General features: G+C 45.8%; 1 protein-coding gene across 4 annotated transcripts in view; it reads left to right on the top strand.

Annotated features, from left to right (window-relative positions):
• TNRC18 (trinucleotide repeat containing 18) overlaps positions 1-24,288 on the top strand; it is a 78,850-nt gene that overhangs the window by 5,031 nt on the left and 49,531 nt on the right. For all 4 annotated transcript variants that reach the window (XM_063314676.1, XM_063314675.1, XM_063314674.1 and 1 more), the window contains exons 3-4: positions 20,727-20,852; positions 21,777-23,555. In XM_063314676.1, coding sequence (XP_063170746.1) covers positions 20,727-20,852; positions 21,777-23,555 — 1,905 coding nt within the window. The remainder of the gene's footprint in view (positions 1-20,726; positions 20,853-21,776; positions 23,556-24,288) is intronic.

Here is a 24,288-nt window from a genome sequence, read left to right as displayed (position 1 = left end):
TGTCTAGTGAAGAATTCTGCTTTTTTTTTTTTAAAAAAGGATTTTTTTTTTAGTTCTTTTGATTTGTTACCCTACCAAGAAGATAAAAGATGGGGGAAAGGAGATACTTAAAAAAAATCAGGGGTATGTTGGAATTAAAAACAAGACCAGTTTTGTCACTCGGTTTGGCAATGTTTCCAAGTTGTTATGGGCACTTCAGAACTGCAAAAATTGCTAGCAGATGGTTGGGCACATTTTTAAAAGTGGTCTCTTTCACTCACCCTTTTTTTCTTTAAATCCACCAACGCTTTGAAAGAACTCTTTTGTAGAGTAACTTTTGAATCTTCATAGCAAAATGTGTTTGTTTTTTTTTACCAACAAGTTTTGAGAATGTTCTTGAATTGTATCTTATGCTTGAAGGACACAGATGGGCAGCATTTAAAATAGTCAAACATTCCTTTGTCTTTTGAAATGTTTATCTTGCTAGGCCCAAAGTCTTTAACTGAATATCTTGTAAAGAAATCTGCTGGCTATGTTTGGTGAGTTCCTCATGATGGCAGTTAAAATTAACTTCATCTTTTGTGGGGGGTGGGGAGGAAGAGTCAGCTTTGTTAAAATAAAAGCTTTTCAAAAAATAAGTTTGAGAGAGCTTGTGTGATTTTTAAATGTCTTGCTATTGTGTGGTATGGAAATGATGGAGGAATAAATGTATGTGTTGAGATAACCCCCCCCTTTTTTTCTAATGTTCTCCTTAACCATTTCTTTCCCTCCTGCAATTCATTGGGAGAACAAATGAATTGCCCTTTAATAAAGTTAAAATAGTGTTGTGTTTTCTGTGTGTGAGAGTGCGTGCGCGCAATTCAAAACAGATGGCAAGTTCAACTCTTCACAGAAATGCCTTGTCTTTCTGAGCTGGAGAGGAGAGGGCAGAGGGTTTTTTTGGGTGGGGGGAGTTTATGAATTAATGCACAGGTTAAAAGATTGAAGGCTCTGTTGGAATGGATTCAGTTTGCCTTGAGACAAATCTTTGTGGTTAGGCCAGCTTTAGTGGCGCAGCGTAAAGGCCAGACGCAGTCTGAAGTGTGGTGTTTTAAGTCGGTGGGTGTGTATTGTTTTTTTAAACAACTGCAGACAAAACCTGCTGTGCAGGTAAGAATACAACCCTCACTCTTTTATGATGACAAGTATGATCGTTTCATACTTTGGGTGGAGGGCTTTATATCCCCCCACCAACCTTAAGAACTGAAACAGCATTTCTGAAGCAGCTTCTTCTCTTCCCCTCCCCTTTCAAATTCAATCTTTTTGTTTTTTTTTAATGTTCTCAGCTCACCCAACCCTTACCTGGAATGTCAGGTAGTTTATTCCATCCTGAAAGAAAAATAAATCTTTTCCTCATTCTCCAAGCCCCCCAAGGTGGTTGTCAGGTCCTGTGACTTTCCAGCCCTTTTAAAAATCGGTGGTGAATACTTAGGGCTACCTACCTTTTTTTTTTTTTAAAGTCCTGTGAATGGGTGTGCTTTCCTTTTTCCCCAACCCAGGTGGGGAAGGAGAAGAGTAAACCCTGGGCGGGAGATAGTTGATGCAGAGTTGACTCTAGGGGATTGGTGAGGTGACAGGTTTTGCAATCATGAAACTTGCTTCTCCGACTTCGAAATTTTGCAAAACCCGATTGCCAACAACTGCAAAGGAGGAAGTTTGCGAGGGAAGATTTATTGGTCTTTGGAATAGGTGGCCCCGCCAATTTTCCAGGTGCTAAAACAAGAGGTGCCAAATGCGAAGCCCTAAAACTAAGCTCATGAGCAAACATCATTTTATTTAACACACACACTCCTCTTCCTTTCCTCTTTACCACTGCCTCTACGCTTTAAAAACAGTGACATCATTTTGCAGACTAGCTCAAGCTGAGCACGGAGTGGGAATATTTTTGGATTTAGGGTTTTTTTTTTCTTCAAGGCCTCCAAGCCTATATATTCAGTTTACTTTTAGGCTGTATCAAGTCTCAACCACTTGATTTTTTCTGCTTGGATGTTATAGAGCTCTGCCAAGGTTATATTAACCAACTTGCCTGGTCACCTTTGGTGAGCCTGCCTGGATTTCCAGGTGCACGTGAAGCTTTACAAAGCTAAACAAACATTAGGAATTTAATTGGCAACGGGCCCACTGAAAACTGTAAATCAGGGTTCTTGCTGGAACTAAGGTTGCCCTGTTCCAAAGGGGAACCGTATTATTTCTGCTTAGTGGATCTGCCTTATCTCTGCTGTTCAGTAGCAGAGATAGAAGGCAGTTTTGGTCATTCCCAGAATTCCTAGCCTGACTGGGAATGCTGGGAGTTGACCAGAAGGCATCACTCTGGAGAAAGATTCAGCAGTCTCCGTGGCAGAATGAGGCACCATTGATCTGGGGGGATAACTGCGTGGCCTGGATCGTCGGGTGTCCCTGTTAATGGGAATCTTGGTTAGTGCTGGTTAGAGTCTAGGGAAGGGTTGTGTGTATGTCACTATGTGGGGTAAACCCCACCTGTTTGATGGGAATCCGGGTATGATGTGCGTGCATAAAAATGTGTTCATTTAGGAGCGTCCTGTGAATGCAGCCAGTGAAGAAATTGGGGTGGTGGGGGAAAGGCCGTAAATATTTAGACATGCTTCTGTTTACTCTTCCCCCCTCTGCATTGTTGCTGCAAATGCCTGGCCATTCTCTTGCTCACAAGCTCAGTTGGGCATCTGCTAGCACAGCTGTGGCTGGTTGCTCCAGCTGAAAACTTAGAATAAGAGTGGTTGCCAGTGAAAATGGGACATGCCTAACAGCTGAATCACAAGGTTTGTAGAGGAGGGAGGCGTCTCTTAAATAGGTCTATACTGTCTGCACTCAGAAATAAGCCTCCTTGGGTGGAATGGAATTCGTGTAGGGTTGCAACCTTTGCTGATGATCACTGCAACTGGAGATTTCCCCCTAGAATGCCATCAATACTTTGTTGTTGTTCCTGCAACTTCCAAAGACTATTAAAATATACAGAACATGCCCTTTGCTAAAAAATGATATGCTTCCCATTCTCATGGTGCTGGGGCAGAGGTGGGGGAGAATAATCTGTTGTGCTTCAGTCTGCCCGTGCTGTTTCTTAAAAAAAAAAAAAGAGAAAGAAAGCTAGGTTTCTAGTCCTCATGGGGCCAGAGGACTAATCAGTTGCGCCTCAAAGCAGCTTATAGAAAGAAACTCTTTTGCATCCCTGCAGAATTTCAGCAACATATCAGTACGTATATCATTGGATATTAGACTGAGAATTTTGAGCTGTTTGTCTCAAACTGCATCTCTCCTGCCAATTGTTCCTCTGTCCTTGTGTTCCTCATCTTTAATTGCAGACAAGGGTTATAAATATTGCACTTTCAGGATGTGCTTTTTTGTTTTTGTTTGCATTTAAACAGTCAAATGCTTTAAAGAGCACACAGTTTCTGTTTGGTTTGTGCTGATCGCGTGTGCGTTTCAAACGATGCTATTTATATGGGAGGTCTAGCTGGAGAAAGTGTACCTTGTCTTGGATCGGTCCTTCAAGCCTAGCAGCCGCCCTTTTTAAAAATAATACAATGCCCCAGCTTGTCAGGGCTGAGTTATTTTAAACGATGGCTTCGGAACAGGTTTGCCAAGCAAAGCATGTGGCTAAACTTAGAACCGGGGTTATTTCATTTGACAAGCTGAGGGTTGAGGCGGGTGGAAATGGCTGTACTGACCTGGGGTCCCCTAATACGGAATTTATTCTTAATGTCAACTTTTCAAGAAGACCCACCTGAAATGAAAAACAGGTGGTGCTTTATGTCTGACCGGGCTGTCGGAATTTCCTTTCCTGGAGAAGAAGATCTCCCTCCTCAGCTTGTGAACGGATGAACTAGATGCTCCAGCCTTATCAAGGTGATTGAGCAAGTTGCTAGTCCACATGCCACTATGTCTAGGGCCTGCACTGTTCTGCTTGTCAAGTCATTACAGGGTTTGGTTTGGGCTTGGCAGGATGTGGTTTGCAAACCAAGATATGGCCAAGGTGAAGGTGTAAGGCCGAACGTATCCTCTTCCTTGTTTACACCTCTCTAGACCAGTGTTTCTCAGCCTTGGCAACTTTAAGATATGGGGAATTCTGGGAGTTGAAGTCCCCACATCTTAAAGTTGCCAAGGCTGAGAAACACTGCTTTAGACCATATCCAAATCCCTTACTGGGGAAACACAGCTTTTTTAAAAAGCCATTTTGAGGTGGGAACTATGTAAAAGCTACAACATAAACTAAGCTGCAATGTAACTGTAGTGTAAGCCTTAAAACCAGCGTGAAAATGCTTTGAAAAGCAAATGAAGCTGTTAAAATGTGGTCCCAAAGTTAGGAAAATCAAACTGTTGATAAACTCTGGTTTTGCCCGTGGGGATCGCAGCAATCCACTCATTTAGTGCCCATCCGTCCAACCATTGCAATATGTGCCGATTCAAGAAAAGGAGGCAGGCACATTCCGGCTTAGAGTGTTGTGTGAGTTCAAAAATGTATGGAATATTCCATGTACCTTTGCCTTAATGCAGTGTATGGGTGGATGATATACAGTAGCTGGTTCGAACCTCTTTGAAGAGGTGGGTAAAATGAGTGAGTCCTCCTTTGCAGGTTGGACTGTACCTCTTCAGACTTGAAGATGAGGTTTCCGAGCGTGGATTTTTGTAAATGGCGAAAATTGGGGGGGGGGGAGTGAATTGCTTGTTGCTGCCTGTGGAGAACTAGCTGGACAAAGAGGGTGGGAGTTTTCTGCTGGCACTCAACTTGCATGGAGTTATTTCTTCCATGAGAGAGAACCCAAATGGATGTTCCCCATTTGTAGTCTGAAATGGTGCAGCCCCTCTCTTCCCTCCTTCTGCTAATCTGGCCTTGGCATGAGGGCGGTAAGATGCTTAGATGGTGGGAGAGGACACATTTTCCGTGTCAAGGTCCCAAGATCAAATCTTGGCAATGTACCAGAGCAGAAAACCTTGGCCTTATTCTCAGGACCTCTTTTGTAACCAGCCTGGGTCGATGTTCCTGCCATTCCTTTACTCACTACAAACCCATTCTGGAGTGTTATCATTGGAGGAGGAAAAGGCTTAGAACCTACAAGCTGGAGTTAGTTGCAGGAAGTATGTTCATGTTCACAAGTTGAGGAAAAAATGTGGGGTCTGTGAAGTCTTACAAGTCTGCAAAGAGAGTTCTGCTGGACAAAGCCAACAGCCTCTCGTAGGAAGTTGAAGGCCAGCCTTGTTTTCCTTGCATATTTAATTTGAATGTATGATAATTTTTAAAATTATTTTTAAGAGTGGAATGCCAACAGCTACAGCACCCACACACAAATACATTTTGAAAAAGGTCTACATACATTGGTGGGGATTAACATTAAGCATGAGAGGGAGGGAGGGAGGGAGGGAGGGAGGAAGGAAGGAAGGAAGGAAGGAAGGAAGGAAGGAAGGAAGGATCCATGTACACTTCATGGAGTATCAGTCTAGGATTAATTCAGCCCGTAAGCTTATTGTTAAATCTAGACCATATGGAATAATATTGCTTCATCTTCTTATTTTAAGAACTTTTCAAAACAAGAGAACAGACTCATATCCTGAATCCATTCCCGGATATCAGGAGGAGAAGTTGGAGAGATGGAGAAGTGGGAGAGGCTTGTTGGAAGGAATCCAAAGACTTCTGCCAGTGCTCGCTCTCTGTTTTTGGAGCAAGGATGAGGCTGTCCAGTGGGCTGCTCCACAATCTCCCAGGGAAGGTGGGGATGCAGTGGGGGAAGTTTCCATTTTTTCCAGGAAGGTTATGGATATTTGTGGAGGATATATTTGGCAGCATCTGCCCTTGGTGAGCAGATGGGGAGCTGCTGCTGTTTCAGAGCCCTTCTGATTGCAGCTGCTTGGGACAGCCCGGGAATTTCCCATTGCATCCATTCTTGCTCAACCTTCCCAAAATACCTGGGAAGGGAAGGGTTTGTGTTCATTTGGGCTGGTGCTTAATTAAGGCAGGGACACCTTCACACGTGGGTGGGGTTGTTTCCTCGCTCACTCGGTCTCTTTTTGGCCAGGTTCCCACCTTGATGCAAAGCAGGCACGTGGCCTGCCGTGCAAACTCAGCTGTGGGTGAGCTGGTGAGATAAACCGTGGCAGATGGCTTGGCGCGCTGTGTGAAATCTTGCCTGTTCCACAAACCAGACCTTGGTGGGAATGCTGAGCTGGAAGATCTGGTGGGCTGCTGGAGATCTTGACTTGACAGTAAACCTGTGTGAAGGTGATAAAAACAGTTCTGAGATGAAGGGAGCCGAGTGCTTAATAAGACGGGTTGAAGCTGCAAGTCAGAAGGTCCCTCCTGTGAATCTCACCATGGTACTGTATTTGCCAAGAAGGGGGCTTTTAAGAAGCTTTTCTCTTAGGACCTCCTCCCTTGCAGTGGAGCTTCTTAGGATGGTGAAAGACAGGACAATCTTCTACTAGATCAGAATGGAGGATTGTTTGCATGAAGACATGGCAGGTGTGGCTCTCCAGATGTTCCCAGCATCCTTGACTCTTAGCCATCCTGGGCCAAGGTGCCTAGTCTTCATAGTGGGTTGTGTGGACCTCAGGAGTACAATGCCAGCTTTGAACGTGGAAGATTAAAGTTCAGGCTTTGTACCTCTAGATTAAAAGGAGCTGTCTCTAGCCTCCAAGGCTTTTGGACCAAAGCTTCCATCATCATTGGGCATGTGAGTTAGGATTAATAGGTATTGTAGTCTTATGTATCTCCCAATCAGATTGGGAAAGTGGTCTTCAAGGGGTTAAGACCATTCTCAGATCAACAGGTTGATTTGGTCCCTCTATAACAGGAGATACAAATTGCAGATGCAGTTGTTTTTGAACATTGGGAAGTAGCTCCTGCTTAAATAAAACTAGACAATCCGTGACCCGTTGGGTCATTGTTTCAGAGACATTTCCTCACCAGATTCCTCAATGCCTTCAACAGTGGCAGAGCTTCTAATGTACTGCCTTCACTGGAAAAGTTCTTAAAAATTCAGGAAGATTTTCAGAGATGGATTTGCTTTGAAAATAGCCCATGTCATGCATATTAAGCTGTATAGCACAGGAAAACATCAGGAGTTGACCACAGGAAATGTTTTATGACATTTTCTATTATGTCATAAAATGTTTTATGGTAATTTTAATGTCATAAAATGTTTTATAAAATTTGCCACATTTCTATTCCACAGGAGTCATGGGTCCAGGATTTTGGATGCATTCTATACGTTCACCCATTTGAGGTAGTAAAGGTAAAGGTTTCCCTTGACATGAAGTCCAGTCACGTCCAACTCTAGGGGGCGGTGCTCATCTCCGTTTCAAAGCCAAAGAGCCGGCGTTTGTCTGTAGACACTTCTTCTGTGGTCATGTGGCCGGCATGACTACACGGAATGCCGTTACCTGCCCGCCGAAGCGGTACCTATTAATCTACTCACATTTGCATGTTTTCGAACTGCTAGGTTGGCAGGAGCTGGGACTAGCAACGGGCGCTCACCCCGTCACGCGGGTTCGAACCGCTGACCTTCCAATCGGCAAGCTCAGCAGCTTGGCGGTTTAACCCTTGGTTCAAAAACCGTTGCCCTAAGATGCACTGGTTTGCCCAGTTAAAAGTTACAAACAAACAAACAGACACGAGAGTTTCAGTGGTATATAGATGTAATTTAACTGCATATTTGTTGAAGAAATACGTAGGATAAAATGCTTCTAAGGCATCCTACAGGTGTAAGATAGCATAGGACCAAACCATGTATAGATAACATAAAAGTGAAACAGATTAGAAGCCCAGCATAACATTTTGAGTAAGACACTACTGGGGAAAATATTCCAGTTGCATATCCTTAAGCTTAAGTACAATTAAATTTTCGAGGTACGGAGTTTGGGAGTTGTCCCAAGTAAGAGGACAACTTCTGTCACTGTGACATTCTTTCTACTCTTGTCTAGAGATTAGGATGTCTGATGTCTGTTGGCCATTCCTGTTTCCAATATGAGTCTTCCAAGTCACCTGGGGCGAGTCCCAGGTGACCAGCAAGTGGGAAAGTTGTGTGGTTGGACAGAGTGTTCCTTTCCATCCCCAGCCGCTCTTGTTAGACAGCGAGTATGTCACAGACTATTATGTGTATGTGGCCAAGTCAACAAAGACAGATTTATAGGCTAGCAAATTTTTTGGCCTTGTTGGGACAATCCAGTTCTTGGATGGAGACATGGATTTTGTTATTTTAGAGGGGGAAGAGGAGGCTAGAGAGCGAACTTGGCAACCTTTCTTCTGGAGATGACACTCACATGATCCTCTTTTTATTTTATAGCCTTGCATAACCAAGGCGAAGGCACAGGTGGGTGGAAGAAGTGAGAAATACCACATGGCCGCATTTGCATGCATTATGAATTCAGGCTGGTGTCATGCTCAGCTGTTTTATTAACCCAACGGTCTTATGTTAGCAATTGCATGTCTGCTGATTTCCCCCAGAGCTGGCAGTCCCTAAGATCAGCTCTTGGATCTGGGGGCTAAAAATGCAACGATCCAGGGGATTTTGGGAACTGTTGACCCCTAACAGCGGCCAGTGTTGGTAGCATACTCCTTTCTTTCAATGCACCCCAACATCAGATCCTCTGTTGATATGGCTCGTTTCTACAGCCTCCCTAACCCAGTGGCTTGCCAGGGTCATAGAGGTCAACACCAGAATTCCCCAGCCAGCTGAGAATGCTGGGAGTTGAAGTCCTCTCCCCTGGAAACCAGGTTGGATGGGGCTGAGGTACCCAGAGCAGGGATGAGTGATGCTCAGATCAGATCTTAACAACCCTTTCAGTTTCTCTCTTTGTTTTTGTACCCAACCATCAGCTGGGCCCCAAGGCCAAAGGTTTAGCAATGAAGGAACTGTTGCTTTGAGGGCTCAAATTTAATTTCAGCGATTCTCCTTTCAGGAGCATGATTTCTACAAGGGGGTTGAGAGTCATTCTGGTGTTAAAAAACCACCGGGCTCTGAGGGTCTCCTGGTCTCCTAAACATCTTCGAAAGATCTCCTGGGGGGTTGTAACCTACCTGTCTGCCTGCCTTTAATACACTGATTTGTGGTTCAAGAATCCCCAGCTATGCTCCTGCCCTTCGCTGCGCACGGCATGTTTTGCACTCCACGTCCCCTTCCAATCAAAGCCCTTCGGCACTGCTGCCACATAGGCAAGATTTTGCTGTGGCTTCTCGCCTGCCTCTTTCTCCCCCCCACCCCCGGGCTCCACCCCTTCACCAGCCCTGCCAACTGCTTAAAGACGTCTTTTAGCCGATTAACTCTTCTGGGTTTAAAATGATTAAGCAATTAAGCAATTACCTTTATTGTGTTTACATCTCGCCCTTTCTCCAAAGAGGAGCGCAGGGAGCACATTACACAGAGATTGTAATTGTTTACTGGGATCCTGCGAGGTAGGCCAGGTGGAGGTGGGGCGTGGGGGCATGGATTTGGTACAGCAGGGGGGCTTAAGCTGGGCTCCACAGACCCCTCTGCTTAGAGAGAGTCCTTGGAGGTCTGTGAATTCGGGTGGGGAAAAAAATGACAGCTCAGGGTTATCACCCGAGGCTGAGCTTTATTTGCCCATCACGCTGAAATTTAGCATTTGCATTGCTGTGTTACACCTGTGATTTAAAAAAAACATTTTCGTAACCATATTTGAGGCTAATTGGCTTCCTTTGTCATACAGGCTACATCGGTGTATTTCATGTTGTGCATTTACTATAAATTCATTTTTCTGAGAAGGGGCGTGTAGGTTTCACCAGATGTTCAAAAGGTTAAGACTTCTGTGCCGAGGGATGACTATTTACCTTCTAGTTTGAGAGTTTTTCTTCAGTGGAGAGCTGGTTGATTAATATTAATATTATTATTATTATTATTATTATTATTATTATTATTATTATTATTATACAACATCTGCCTATCCCAGGTCCTTGGGAAGGACTTGATAGGTGGACAAAAATGCCAAATCCAGCCTAAACATCTGGTAGACTGTGCGATCAACCCTAATGAATTAAATTTACCGTATATGCTGCCCAACTCCCGGCGACTCTGATTAGCCAGGATGCTGTGTGGAATCTTCAGTTTAGAGGCAGATCATGAGGACTAGAATCTTACCTTTTCCTTAGAGTAGAGGTTAAACTTTCAAAAAGCTGCTGCCTGGTCAAAAGCTGACAGGTAGTAGGACCCATTGGGTGACTTGCTGTTTAAATTTCTGTGCTGCCCGACTCCCAGCACCTCTGGGTGGTTTTCAAAGTATTTAAAACATGGAAGATGAGACATGAAAAATGACAAGAAGTAAAAAGAAGGGCAGAGATGGCAGGATAACAAACTGGGTGGAAACAAAAGAAAACAACTATAAAAAACAGACTAAACCTAGACTGGCTGCTTTCACATCACCCTCTAAGCTGCAAGGAGTGCTTTGCAAACAGCAGGGCCTGCATTGTTCTTCCTGCCCAACCCAAACCAAGCATCCACCCCCTTAAGGACAAGCGGCTGTGAATCCAGTCAATGCAAAGCAGGATCCTAGAGTCTTAACAGTAAATCTTTTCTTCCAAACCATGAGGACTAGAATCTTGCCTCTTCATTAGGGAGGGGCTGTGAGTCAGGGAAAGAGGGTGCCCTTTGCGTGCTAAGATCCCAGTTTCAATCCCAACCACAGCTGTGTAGGACTGGCGAAGCCCTGGCTAAAAGGCTGGGGAAGGTGCTGTGCGTCAAAGACCCTGGTCCAAATCACCTTCATTCTTGAGCATTTGAGCAAGTGTATGTTGGTGTTTCTTCCTTCATTACAGGTAGTCCTCAACTTATGACCATTCATTTAGTGACCGTTCGAAGTTATGACAGCGCTGAAAAAAGTGACTTACGGCTGATCTTTGCAGATACGACTGTCGCAGCTTCCCCACGGTCACATGATAAAATTTGGGCTTTTGGCAACTGGCATGTGTTTACAAGGGTTGCAGTGTCCCAGGGTCACGCAATCACCACTTGCGACCTTCCCAGTTGGCTTCCAACAAGCAAAACCAATGAGGAAGGTGGATTCACTTAATGGCCATGGGATTCGCTTAATGGCCATGACAAAAAAGGTTGTAAAATCGGGCATGGTCACGTGATGCTTTACTTAACAACCACATTGCTTAGCGACAGAAGTTCCGGTCCCCATGGTGGTTGTAAGTTGAGGACTACCTGTATAATGGCTCAGAGGAGGAAGCTTGGCTTAGTGCAACATTGGACAGCCTTTTTGCATCTCAGTCGTTTGATCTCTTGCTGAAAGGCAGGCCCTTCGAAGAGTGGCAGTGCCAAGTGGCCAAGTGGGAACAGCGCCATCCAAACCTGCTTGGCCCTTGGCAGCCATCCCTCGTGCCTCGGGTGAATAATCCAGGAGCAATAATTAGCATTACGCTTTGTCCTGCTCCTTCTTCGTCTTCATTTTCTTTTCCAGTTAATTTTTATTAAAGAAGTTTTTTTACAAAGTAAAAAACAATACCAATTTAAAGAAAAAGGAAAGGAAAAGAAAAGGGCTAAGTAAATGATTAGTGGTTAGCGCCTTGAAGAGGCTCCCACGAATTAAATGAATTTAACTTAAGCACTTTCTGACATCTCTTATCTTGGGTTTTATCTTTATGTTTTTATTTAAAACATTGTTTTTATTGTATTTTAATCCTTGTTCCAGTTTTATTGTAAGCCACCCAGAGTCGCTCTTTGAGCAAGATGGGCAGTGACAAAATTTGAAATATAAATAAATAAATAGAAAGAAAGAAAGAAAGAAATAACAAGAAGGAAGGAAAATAAAAATAAAAAAGCTATAAAGAAGTGGCTTCCGATCTTCTTTACAGCAGTTATAAATGCACTTATATTTTACCCTCTTTCTCTAAGGTTACCTCGAGGCCCCAAACTCTCCATATCCTACCCTTTCTAATCATCAAAGCCACAAATCACAAATTCATTTTTTCCTGTTTTCAGCAAAAACTCCATACAGGTTTTTGTCCTGCTCCTTCTGAGCCGCTTCCTTTAGCATTTCTCCCTGCTTTGGGGGGCACAGTGGAGGGGACAAAGAACGCCCCCCCACCCTCAGGGTCTGAGAAAGCAGCTGTCACTACCGCAAGATGCTCGGACATGTTCATGGATCTTTGCAACTCTGGGCGAAAGGGAATTTGCAAGCGGGACATTCGGGAGCCGGATTCAAAATGAACATGCAACGGCGACGTTCCTTTTATTTATTTTGCAGGTTGGAAATCCTGGAGTGTTTCTGAATAGTTTGTGAGGAGCAAATGATTGTGATGAGAAGGTCTAAAGCAGTGTTTCTCAACCTTGGCCACTTTAAGCTGTGTGGACTTCAACTCCCAGAATTCCCCAGCCAGCATTGCTGGCTGGGCAATTCTGGGAGTTGAAGTCCACACAGCTTAAAGTGGCTGAGGTTGAGAAACACTGGTCTAAAGTCTGTAGCTGTTAAGTGGTGTTTTAGAAGACGCGTGCATCATACACCTTTCCTTCTCAAACCCATGTGATGCAACATAATTGTAAAAGCATCCATTTCCTCCTTCCCCGTTCGTCTCTGCTTTCTTTCTTGGACCGGTAGCTTTGGACTGTTTGCAAATGGGATGGAGGCACCTAGCAAAGGCAGCTTTCTTTAGCCATGGACAGCCGATGTCAATTTGGAAGATGTTCAGATTTTCCCTAGCTGCTTCTAAGGGGATCCTGCTGGCGACAAGATGCGTGTCACACCTGCACCGTGCAAGGTGTGAGCGGGCATGCCAGATGCTTGGCATCTGGGGGCTTCCTCCCTTTCCTGGAAGGCCGGGCGGCCTCTCCAGTGGATTCTGATGGATGCAGACTGGGATAGCGAAAGGCCACCCGGGAAATGAAACTTTCCAAGGGGACAGTTGGACCTGAGCAGGTTCACGAGTTAAAAAAGAGGCATGTGAAGGCTGGGTAGGAATGGAGAGCTGGTTATTGCCTTCTAAAAATCACACCCAGGGGTGAACTTGTCATGCTGTCCGGCTGAGGAAATAAAAAAGACCGATCCCAGTTTGAAACAAAGTAAATGACAAAGTGGATTTCTTCTGGAGCAATATGATTAAGACATTTGCTTAAAGGGGGGAGGCAACGTCAGCCATTTCCCCTCCCTGCACAGCGGGGCCCATCCTAGGTATAATCCAGTGTTTAAAACGGTTAGAAACATCCTCTCTTTTCATCCAAGGCAGTCAAACAAATCGCTTAAAAGCTGCCACGAGGTATTTTGATCCTTTGGAGTCCCTCTGCTGGCTCTTGTTTCCTGGGCCACGGAGCGCAGTGGATGTAACGGAGAATAAAAAGTGACTTTGATGCAAGATGCAGCAAGGAGGATGTTCAGCCTTTGAGGAGGAGGAAGCAAATTCCTTTTGCAACCTTTTTGCCTGCAATATTATCATCCTTCCCCCTATATGCATGGTCGTAATTAGTACTATCCGCCTGTCACCGACCCCCCCAACCTTCTTGAGTCTAATCTGGCACAGCCTCTCTCCTTGGCTGCCTGATAGATCACCCATCCAAGGCAGGGTGGTGGGAGGAGGAACCCCGAAGCGTCCCACGTTTAAGGCAGTTAGATTCCAGCCGTCCTGCGTAACCGCATTCCTGTCCCAAGAGGAGCTGGCCTCCGTCAGAAAACATGTTTTGCTCTTCCCAACTGCTTCCCTACCTGCATTTTTTGGCAGAGAGGGCAGCGCTGGTAGAAACGGTGCCAAGGAAGAAGATCTGAACATCTGCCTGCTAGCTAGAGGAAGATGGTGCGCACGGTTCGGTGGATGAGAGAGGCAGGATTGCTAGTGCCCATTAATGAGGTGCTTCTTGTTCAAAATGGTTTGCTTTCCTCATTGCTAGCCATATGGAAATGATTTGGAGAATATTGGCAGGAGGGCAGGATCCCAGTCTTAGATCCTTTCCCATCCTGTGAAAGATGAGAGTGGGGGAAAAATGTATCCTCTTGTTTTCTGACCTCAGGGGTAGGCATTCATGTTGGAGTGGTGACCCGTTTGGGATACTGGGAATGTATGGTGCGATACTGTCACCGAGTGGCTCCCAGGGAAAGTGAGATGCCCACTTCTCAGATGTAAGAGGACCCCCCTATTCCATCGTTCCCTGTTGGATTTTCTCTACTATCTCAAGTTGTCTGTGACTTTTCCCCCCCTCCCTGTGTAGGTGGTTTCCCTTTTTCTAAGGAGGTGTGGTGAGTTTGGTGGGTACCAAAAAGATCCCATAGACCCAGTGGTGCCAGGTTGTCTTTCCTAGTGTGAGTTCCACTCATGACTCACACTTCTTTATCTCAGCTGTTATTGGTACCCTGTTAGAAGTCTTCTTTTAGCTCAGATTAACCATGTTTTTGTGATAACACAACTGATGAGGTGCCGATGTCCTAAGTTGGAATCCCAGCAGGTCCAGTTAAAAAGATGAGATATCAAACATGGGAAAGATGTCTCCCTCCTTAGGATGGTGGAGAAATCAGAGACTGCTTCAATAAAGTGTCTGGACCAACATTATTCAGACATAGGCTTGGGTAGCATAAACAGTGTGGCTTCAAGTGGATGAAAGATTTGTCTTTGCATCTTCTGGTATTTAGTACATCCATCACAGTGGGACGCGGTGGCGCTGCGGGTTAAACCGCTGAGCTGTCGATCGGAAGGTCGGCGGTTCGAAACCGCGCGGCGGGGTGAGCTCCCGTTGTTAATCCCAGCTCCTGCTCACCTAGCAGTTCGAAAACATGCAAATGTGAGTAGATCAATAGGTACCGCTTCGGCGGGAAGGTAACGGCGTTCCGAGTCGTCATGCTGGCCACATGACCCGGAAGTGTCTACGGACAACGCCGGCTCCAAGGCTTAGAAACGGAGATGAGCACCGCCCCCTAGAGTCGGATTCGACTGGACTTTACGTCAAGGGAAACCTTTACCTTTACCTATCACATGGAAGGATGATAGTTTGGATCCATCTCCGGCCCATCAGTTGTTCATATCTCTCAAAGCTGTGCAGCATTATTAGTGGGTGCTTGTTTATTCCTTGAACCCAGACCTTGCCACCTTCTCAAAGAGCAGTTGGTCGACTGGAAGCTGAAGGGAAGTGAGCCAAAAATGCGACTTGTCTGGACAGGCAATGGGAAAGGTTGCACGCTAAAATCTGGTCTCCGATCAAGAGAATCAACCCACTTCAATTGTTCTTTTACTGCATCGTGCCCGAAGAGGATGGATCGCTTGCAAGAGAAAGCAATAAATGCTGAACAATTAATTTTTCCTCCCCTCTCCACATCCCTCTCTCTCACCCACTGCTTCCCCAACCCGGTTTTCCATCATTTTCACCAACTGGAGAGATCTAAATCTTAGTGTGTGAACCTGGTGGATTATCAGAACCCCTGAAGGTTGCTCTTCTGCTTGTATGGATTGCGAATCAGGATGCAGATCTGGAATTCAAGCATGCCAGAAGATAATACTTTGCAAGGGGCCTTTGGAAGTCAGGGAGCAGTGGAATGGAACCGTTTCTCCCCACTTGATCCCCCGAGAATCCTAACCTGGCTTGCTCTGAGCAGCTCAGCTAAAATGACCCCAGTGAGCTTGCTGAGCTTGACCCACTTCCATCAACACAAGAAAAGTGGTTGAAAAGCTGTTTACTGCAGGCACTTGGCCGAGCTTTTGAGCCCAGCCCAAGAACAACGTCTAAAGCTTTGCTCTGTTTCCCAAATAACCAAGGGCAGGGCTTTGTTTTCATTTTCTTTTTTTAATTGTTGACTCATTATCAAGAGAGGAAGCATAGTCCGGTCGTGAGATTAGACATCAAGCAGCCGCAGAAGCCGCAGGAGGGAAGGGGGAAAAAAAAAACTCCAGGGACAGATGTGGCAATGAAGGTGGGGAGGGAAACAAACTCACGGCCTCCTGAAACCTCTCTCCTGAATCCTGCCCTTGATTCTGGGATGTTTTTGACATTTTTGATCAACTTCTTCTCCCCTTCCCAAACTTGTGTAGTTAGGATCTATTGGCCCTTGGGACTGATTCAGCGCCGTAATCCCCCTGATGGTTTCTCGCTGGTTTTCCTCCCTTGTGTAAGGATCTTGCATTTTTTGTCCTCGCCTCTTCTCAGTATGCTTGAGAATTGCTTCCAAATTTCTCTTATTGGTGTTTTTGAACTGGACTGATTATTGGGAGTGACAAAGGGTGTGCGGCTGGTGGTGAGGTTGTTTTCTATCACACATTTGTTTATCCTACTGAAGCCACCCTGGTTCCTAACATTTCTGCATCTGAGGAGGATCCTCAGGAATAATTCCTTCCTGGTTCCTCCCTGTGGGGGTATAATGGGACCAGGAAAACCAGATCAACTGTTGAGGAGAGAGGATGATACAACCATTTGTCCCTTGAGAGTGGGAGGGGTTTTTTGGGTTTTGCACAACCCAGATGGGATATGGGAACTCTGCTTTTCTTCTACAGGCACGCTTTTGCATCCTCACTGTTTGTAGAAGAAAGGTTGAATTTCCTTGTTTTTTCCCCCCTTGGCCAGAGGGAGACCTTCAGCCCATATTCTAAATAGGAGTCAACATTGACTGAAGGCAGGCACATACAACTTCTGGGATAGAAAACCTGGCAGCATGGCATTTTACAAATATTTGGGGTTTCCATTCCCGTCCCTCCTGGCAAGCATGGCAAATGGCATTGGCTTGTGATAGAGCTTGGAAATCTAGCCTGCAGCAATCCAGACAGACACTAGATGGCTGCAGAGATATAGGAAAGTAATGATGTGCTGCCATCTAGTGGTCATTCATGGTTTTGCAGCCCCAAACTGGCAGTCCTGCCCTGTGAGAGTTGGTATCTGCAGAGATTGGCCGGCTGGTTTGTTTGTAAGAATTTTATTAGGTTTAAGACAAAGATAAAAGCTACAAAAAAGCAAAACACTACAAAGAGAAAAAAAAAACTAAAAAAGAGTGAAAACACAAGAGAAAAATTTTTATAGATTAGAAAAAGAGGTGACTTCCAACTTTTAACAGCAAGGATATACAACAAATTTTCCATAATCAATCCCTTACTCTATATTAAACCAAAATCACATTATTTCTATAAGCCATTCCATTGGCACATTATAAAAATTGCTAAATACAGTTGCTCCATCCCCTTATATTAAAAGAAAAAGAAGATATATGTGTGTGTGTGTGTGTGTATATCTATCTCCTAATCAACTTCCCCCCAAAGATAACATTTATTTAATTATTCCCTCCCTACTACTATTCTATGCATTTCTGTCTACTATAATAAAAATCAAACTAAAAAGCATATAAATTGCCTGCCATTATTTATTATTTAAATTTATATCACTGCCCATCTCCCCCAACAGGGGACTCTGAGTGGTTTACAATAAAATTGTACTATTAATTATAATTAATAGTACAACAATTACAGTAATCTTAATCGTATTAACCCTAAAACCAAGCATTTATTATTATACCTTGCTAATCTTAATCCAAATCGTTAAAGATGAATGAAGTCAAACCTGCCCTAGAAACAATCCAGATAAATATTCTTAAGCCCTTACCCCAGTTCAGAATAAACTTAAACTTATTTACATATCCCCACAATACACATAGAGCTTTTCCCATAAAAAAAGCAGACGGCCCAACTGCCGGCCAGCTGGTTTGTCGATTCTCTTTGAAAATCCGTAAAATCTTGGGTTCTTCCCCTGCCGCCCCTGCACGCACTACCCAGCGCATGGCCAACTTTGACCCAGCCAGTCCTTCCAAACTTAGCTCTCATCCTGTATGGCTTGCCTTCTTACACCTTCTCCAAAAAGACAAGTCAGGGACAATCAGGGTAACAGATTAATATGGGTGTGTGTTTATATACGTACTTTATGTGTGGCTTCTCTGTTGATAAGTAACGTATTCTGAAGGGCACCATGAAATATAACAATCCAGCCATGTTGATTGAAAACAATAAACTTTAAATTAATTGTATTGAAAAAATAGAACACGGTGTAGGAAGAAACGGGGGGACACATCTGATTTTGCAAACGAGGTGTCTGGAAAACAACATCTCTTTCTCATATATATTTAAAACTTGATTGTCCAAGCCTTGTCAAGCTAAAGAAATAGACATTCACCTTGTTTCGAAGAGGGATGTTAGAGATGGGGGGTTTACTGTTCCTTGCTGGTGACTGGAATCAGTTGAGCAATAATACTTTATAAACTTACAAAAATATGCTGAGAACTAGAGAAAAGGGTGCCTCTGAGCAGTCAGTCAGCCTGGGGATTGGTCATGGATGCCAGAAGCAACTCTAATCCTGGAAATAAACAAACATGGTTTATTCTCCTTTGGAAGTGACCGTAACTTAGCCTGACTGAACTTGGGAACCTAAGATTGCAGGTAGGACAGCAAACTTCTGTCCATCATCTTGAAATTTCTGGGAGGAAAGACAGGATCAAAGTGCAATAAATATTTAACAACGTAAGGAGCGTCCTGCTGGATTGGACCCCTGGCCCAGCTCATCCGGCAGTCTCTTCTCACAGTGGCCAAGGAACTGCACTAGAAAGTCCATGACTCTTCCAGCCTCCAAAGTTGAGGGAGAAATAAATACATCTATCTTATTTTTTACCTGGGGGGTGGGTTAACTAGATCTGCTTGTCGGCTTAAAAATTAAACTTCAGAGAGAGAGAGAGATTAAAGGCAAGTATGTATGTGTGTGTGTGTTTAGGTAGGTAGGTAGGTAGGTAGATAGATGCTAGCTTGTTCAGTCCCCTTGATTGCATTATTAATATGGTTGCTTCTGTATTCTTGTTTTGAGGGCTTTTCTATTCTATTTAACTTTATCTTAACTTTTCCATAGAAAGTTAAGATGCAGACATTCTCAGAACCATGATGTTGTTTTACAACTGAAAGTCTGTCCCTGGCTAACAACCATTTTGATTCTGCTTTCAAGGAGTCCAGATATGATCCAATATAGCAGTGTTTTTCAAACTTGGCAACTTTAAGATGGGGGACTCCAACTCCCAGAATTCCTCATCCAGCCATGCTGGCTGGGGAATTCTGGGAGTTGGAGTCCACCCATCTTAAAGTTGCCAAGTTTGAAAAACACTGCAATCTAGTGTTTTGTCCTTCTTTAGATGACCACCTATGGTTTGGGAAATGCGAAATCATTTTTCTTTAAGCAATGGATAGCCTGTGAACGTCTGGCTTGCTCCATCCTTTTCTTTCTGAATTCCACTCTGTGGAAATCTACATCTGTGCAAAGACCTCTGGTTTTTGAATCTTGCCCTCTTGTACCACCATGCACATATTCTGGTTAGATTCACGCGTTGCACTGGGCCGTGCTTTTGCCAACCACAGTTGGTTTCCCCCAAGCAGTAAACTGGTTTGCAAACCACATTAAGCCTAACCTAAAGAAGGGATGTTACAAATTGGCCTGAAGTTTTCAACCAGATACATGCACACTGGGGCGCTGAATCATTCCCAAGAAAAGCTGAATGATGTTGTCTGTATCATGGCCCGAAGTGCACCATTTTCTTCTTTTTCAGCTACTATAGGTCGCTTTTAATTCTGGGGACTTTTATTTTTTGAATAATTTTGTAACTTTTTGGGGGTGGGGGCCTCCCTTGTTCTCTCTCCTTCCTTTCCATCGCAACTTTGAGGGCCCCAGAAACGGCCAGTCCATGAAATTCCCCCTTCTCAGAATTGCATAACTGTTGACTTCCTTCCACTCCCCGCTTGTGGGTTGGGTTGCGAGACTGCAGCTCAGCCGATTCGAAGGTCCTCCTTTTATCAAGATGAAAATACCGCCTGCTCTTCCTCTCCTTCTTGACTTTCTCACCCGTGACCCTGACCGTCAACCCCACCATTTGGGAGCCTGTCAAGGCTGAAAGTTTTCTCGAGCCCCTTGGGCCCTGCAAGATGGAAACTGTGGTGCTGAGCACCTGCAGACCCATTTCCTGAACTGGTGAGGGCTGGGGGTGTCAGCTGCAGCCTGCAGACCTGGAGTTGAAAAGGAAGTGGGACATTTCTGCCATGGCTTGTCACTTCCCTTCAGCAGCCACAGGTTTGTCTCTGTGATCAAGGAAGTTGTGGAAGGAGTTGAGTAAGCCTCGCACTAGGCCTACGCGCATTGACCACTTTCAGGAATTTGTGTTCACAGAGGGAAAGCGTTCCTAACGGCCAACCTGGTCCCTCTCGTTTTCATCAACTTTCCCCGCACCCCCATATTTCTGTTCCTCAATGTTGGGACCTGTCCCTCAAAAGACTTTTTGTTTAGTGACCTGAAATGCCACTGTCCTCTTCAATTGCTAAAACTGCTCTGCTTGGACATACCTATCTTCTTCTGTGCCTGGATTTGGGGAGTCACCACTTGCCCAAGACTTTCTTTGTTGGGGTCTGGAAAAACATTTCCCAGCCCTCGAGGGGTCTGCAGGAGGGAGTCAAAATTGGCAAGACGGATGGTCAAACCCATAGCCATGCCTGCCAGCTTGCAGACTTTGATCCCTCTCGCACATGGAGCACTGAAAATGTAACGCGGGGGGGAATTTCGCTGATGGACAATCCACCAGCCCTCTGACGTTCTATGGAAGGTGGGCAGGGGGGCGTCAAAGCACACTGCTAGTGTGTAATGGTGTATTCTAGCCAGGATGGGGGAGAGGGAGGCAGTGTGAGTGAGTGCACCCCACTCCGATGGTACTGAGGTAGCCCATGGCCCTTGGAATCCCAAACTGATCTGCAAATTTTTCTTCTGTTTCAGGTTTCTCCCACCTGCCAAGTGGTCTGTATCCCTCATACATTCCTCTGAGTCACCTGGAACCCCACAACAGCGGGAATCCATTACTTGCTCAGCTGAGTCAGCACAGCCTCTTCGAGTCCCCTAAAGGTTAGCCTGTCTGTCCGTCTGTCCGTCCGTCCTTCCATCCATCCATCATGATGCCATCCAACTCCAACCAACTCTTCTATTTCTTGATGGCACTGAGATCCCATTTTTCTCATTTTTTCCTTGGCCCAAAGCCACCCCGGACGCTCTAGTGAGGATGTAAAACTGGGTCCAACAAACTAACCATTATAACTCACTGAGTTTCCTAGAGATGGTCTAAAAATTAGGTTGTAGAACCCCATATCTGCGTTGTGCCCATTCTGGATGCCCTTTGCACGTGCCAGAAACCAGATTTTCTTTCCAGCCTGGATTAGGAGACACCAAAGACATGGTGGATATGTTTATTACTCCCTATCTCCCTTCTGCCTTTAAGGACCTCCTTAAGGAATGCAACGTGAACAGTTTCTACACTCTCAATACTTGATTTGGTTGCTGGCTCCCTCTGATCTCCTCCCCTCACCCCCTGCTTTAGTGTTGTCACATATTCCACATATATTGGGGGATTTTGCCATTCAGGTTTCCACCTACCCATCCAAACCTTTTGCAGTGTGACCAATGAACTCATACCCCAGCCCAGGGTTGGGTCTGCTATCCTTATAATGTTTAACTATGAGGATCATTTCCCATAATTCTAAGCAATGGACCCAGTGGCTGGGGAATTCTGGGAATTGAAGTCCTTGGATCTGGAAGGTGTCCTGGCTGGGCAGCCATGTTGATCTTGGCAGCAGGGGTCTGAGGTTTGAAGAGACTGTTCTGCCTGTGAATTAGAGGTTGAACCCATCTGTACCAACTTCTGGTGAGGTTGGAAAACTTCTGGTGAGGTTGGTGAAGTAGGAACAGCCCCTATCAACCTGAGTTGGGGTATTTCAGGGTCAGACCAGAGACTTGACCTTAAGCTGCTGTTTTTCTCCCTTTTTTGATTTACAGATGGATTTTACCTTGCTGGGCACGCAGGACAGGCTGCCTTGCACCCCCAAGCCCCCCACTCAAGGGCAGCACCCAACCACGCTTCTAGCGCCCTGCTCCATGAAAAGGACTTTGGGCACCTGCACAGGACCTCCAAGGAGGGCCCGAAGGACCTCGGTGGGAAGGAACGGTCTTGCCGAAGCGACCTCCCCTTGCCTCTGGCCAAGAAGGAGGCCAAGCTGCGTGAGGAGGCCCGGCCTCACAGCGTGGTGGACCTTACCCAGGACACTAAGCCTGACAGCGAGAGAAAAGCGAATGGTTTCGAAAAGGCCATTAAGGCTGGGGAGCGGCTGTCCCCTTTCCTTGCGGAACACTTTCCCAACCGGGGAGTCTTCGGCGGAGAACCAAAGTCTCAGAACCCCCTTCAGACATCTTCGCTCAGCAACTGCAATGGGGGAGGAAGTGCCCAGGGTTCCGAGCTGGACCGCTGCGCCAAGGACCTCAGCAGACACGATGAGAACGTGCGGCCTTCTCCTTACATGTACTCCGACCGGCTGAAGAAAGTAGATTCCGCGATGGGCTCGGTGGCCGCTCTGCACGTGGCCTGCAGTTGTTCCTCTCCAGCTCAGCCAGGGAAACTCCCCCCGCCCTCGGCATTCCCTCCCCAGCCTGTCCACCCCAATATGTACACTATCTTCCCTTTGACCAAGGAGCCTGGGAGGGAGCACAAGGTCATTGCCCCAACCTTTGTGCCTTCTGTTGAGGCTTACGATGAGAGGAATGGCCCCATTCAAATTGCCTCCCAGGCCCGGGACAACACCAAAACGAAGGAGAAGGATGGTCCTGCTGCCACCAGAGTGGGTGTCCTGCAGGCGGTCCCGGAGAGGTGTCTGGTTGATGCTTCTCGCAACCTTTTGCCCCAGGAGTTCCCCATCCACGGAGATGCCAAGCGGATGGAAGCCCTCAGGGAGAAAGGTTCGGTGATCAGGACCAACTCCATGGCCTTGAAGAAACAGGGGGCTTCAGAAACCTTCTTGAGCAGGCCAAGGTTGAGCTCCCCAGAAAACAGGGAGTTCCTCACTTCAAAAGACTTGCCCAAAGCAGGCCTGGAGGCAGAACACCGCTCCTGCGAGCGGGACCGTTTTCAAAGACCTGGCTGCAAAGAAGCAGTGAAGATCTATGGCACTTTGGACACCTCCTCCTCTTCCTCTTCCTCCTCCTCTTCCTCCCGGCAGCATTTAGATCCCAACCAACAACTGAACCCTCCTGAACAAAAGTGGAAGCCTTTTGAAATGGGCAACTTCGCCACAACCCAGATGGCTGTCCTCGCTGCCCAACACAACCATGCCAACCGGGTGGAGGAGGAAGCTAAGAAGACCTACCTTGAGCCTAGCAGCCTACAGAGGTCCTCAGTGGTGGGACCCCGCAGCGTGGCGGACAGCCTCCACCCTCCCTCGCATGGTGAAGGATCTGCCATGCAAAGTCTCATCAAGTACAGCGGTAGCTTTGCCAAGGAGGCATCGGCCCGGCAGGGGGGTGGCAAGAAGAGCCCTTTTGGGGGCCTCGGCAACATGAAGCTTGACCCTGGCCAACAGGGCAAGCAGCTGAAGAAGGAACCAGAGCGGCCTGAAAGTGCCAAGTCCTTTGGACGGGAGAGCATTGGGTCTCAAGGGGAGGTGGAGGTTAGACATCTACCTGTTGGCATCGCGGTGGCGGTGGCCCGGCAAAAGGACAACAGCAGTGGCAGCAAGCTGGGGCTCATGGACCGTGATCGCTCCCTCTCCCTGAGTAATGTTAAAGGTAGGCCATTGGCAGGGAAGGGTCAAGCTCTGGAAGTGACAGCTGCAACTCCCAGAATGCCCAGGAATGCCCATAATGACTGGGGAATTCTGGGAATTGAAGTTCTCATATCTGTAGGTTCACCCCCAAGCTGGGAGGGTTGCCTGGATGCAGATGGAGGTGGGAGATTTGGATACTGGTTATGGGAATTCTCCAAATTGTTAGTATCTTTCGGTTGGGATGGTTTGACAAGAGAGTTGGCATTGACCACAGGGGGAGATAATCCTTCAACAAAATCATTGTTATGGTGTCTATGTTAGGGTTAGGGGCAATGCTGTCCCTAGGAGGGGAGGGAAGAGATTTGAAGTTGAAAAAAAAAGAACTTCCATGTTTAGTTCATTGTCTACATTAGCCTTGTTTTCATTGTTTAAAAAAAGGAGGCAGATACAAGACAGTAATGTCCCAATTTGCTACCAGATTTCAGGGTCAATCTTGGTAGGGTTGTAGGAATTGCAGTCAATGAGAAGAGTGTTTGTGTGGTGGACATCCATTTGCATGTTAAAGAATCACAATAGGTGATGGGAGAATTCCTTTTCTCCCTGAGAGGACAGGTCAGTCTCTTTTCATCTTGTGTACTGCCCAGGGTCTAGTGATCGGGGTGGTATACAATTATTGTGTAAGAAATAAAATATATCAATCAGAGCAAATAAGATGAGCAAAATGGCTGTTGGTGTCAAATGCATGCCTGCTGTTG

This window comes from Candoia aspera, chromosome 14, assembly GCF_035149785.1.
Source record: "Candoia aspera isolate rCanAsp1 chromosome 14, rCanAsp1.hap2, whole genome shotgun sequence".
NCBI lineage: Eukaryota > Metazoa > Chordata > Lepidosauria > Squamata > Boidae > Candoia > Candoia aspera.
Note: the sequence above shows the minus strand (reverse complement) of the source record. Positions and strands in the feature narration are given on the sequence as shown.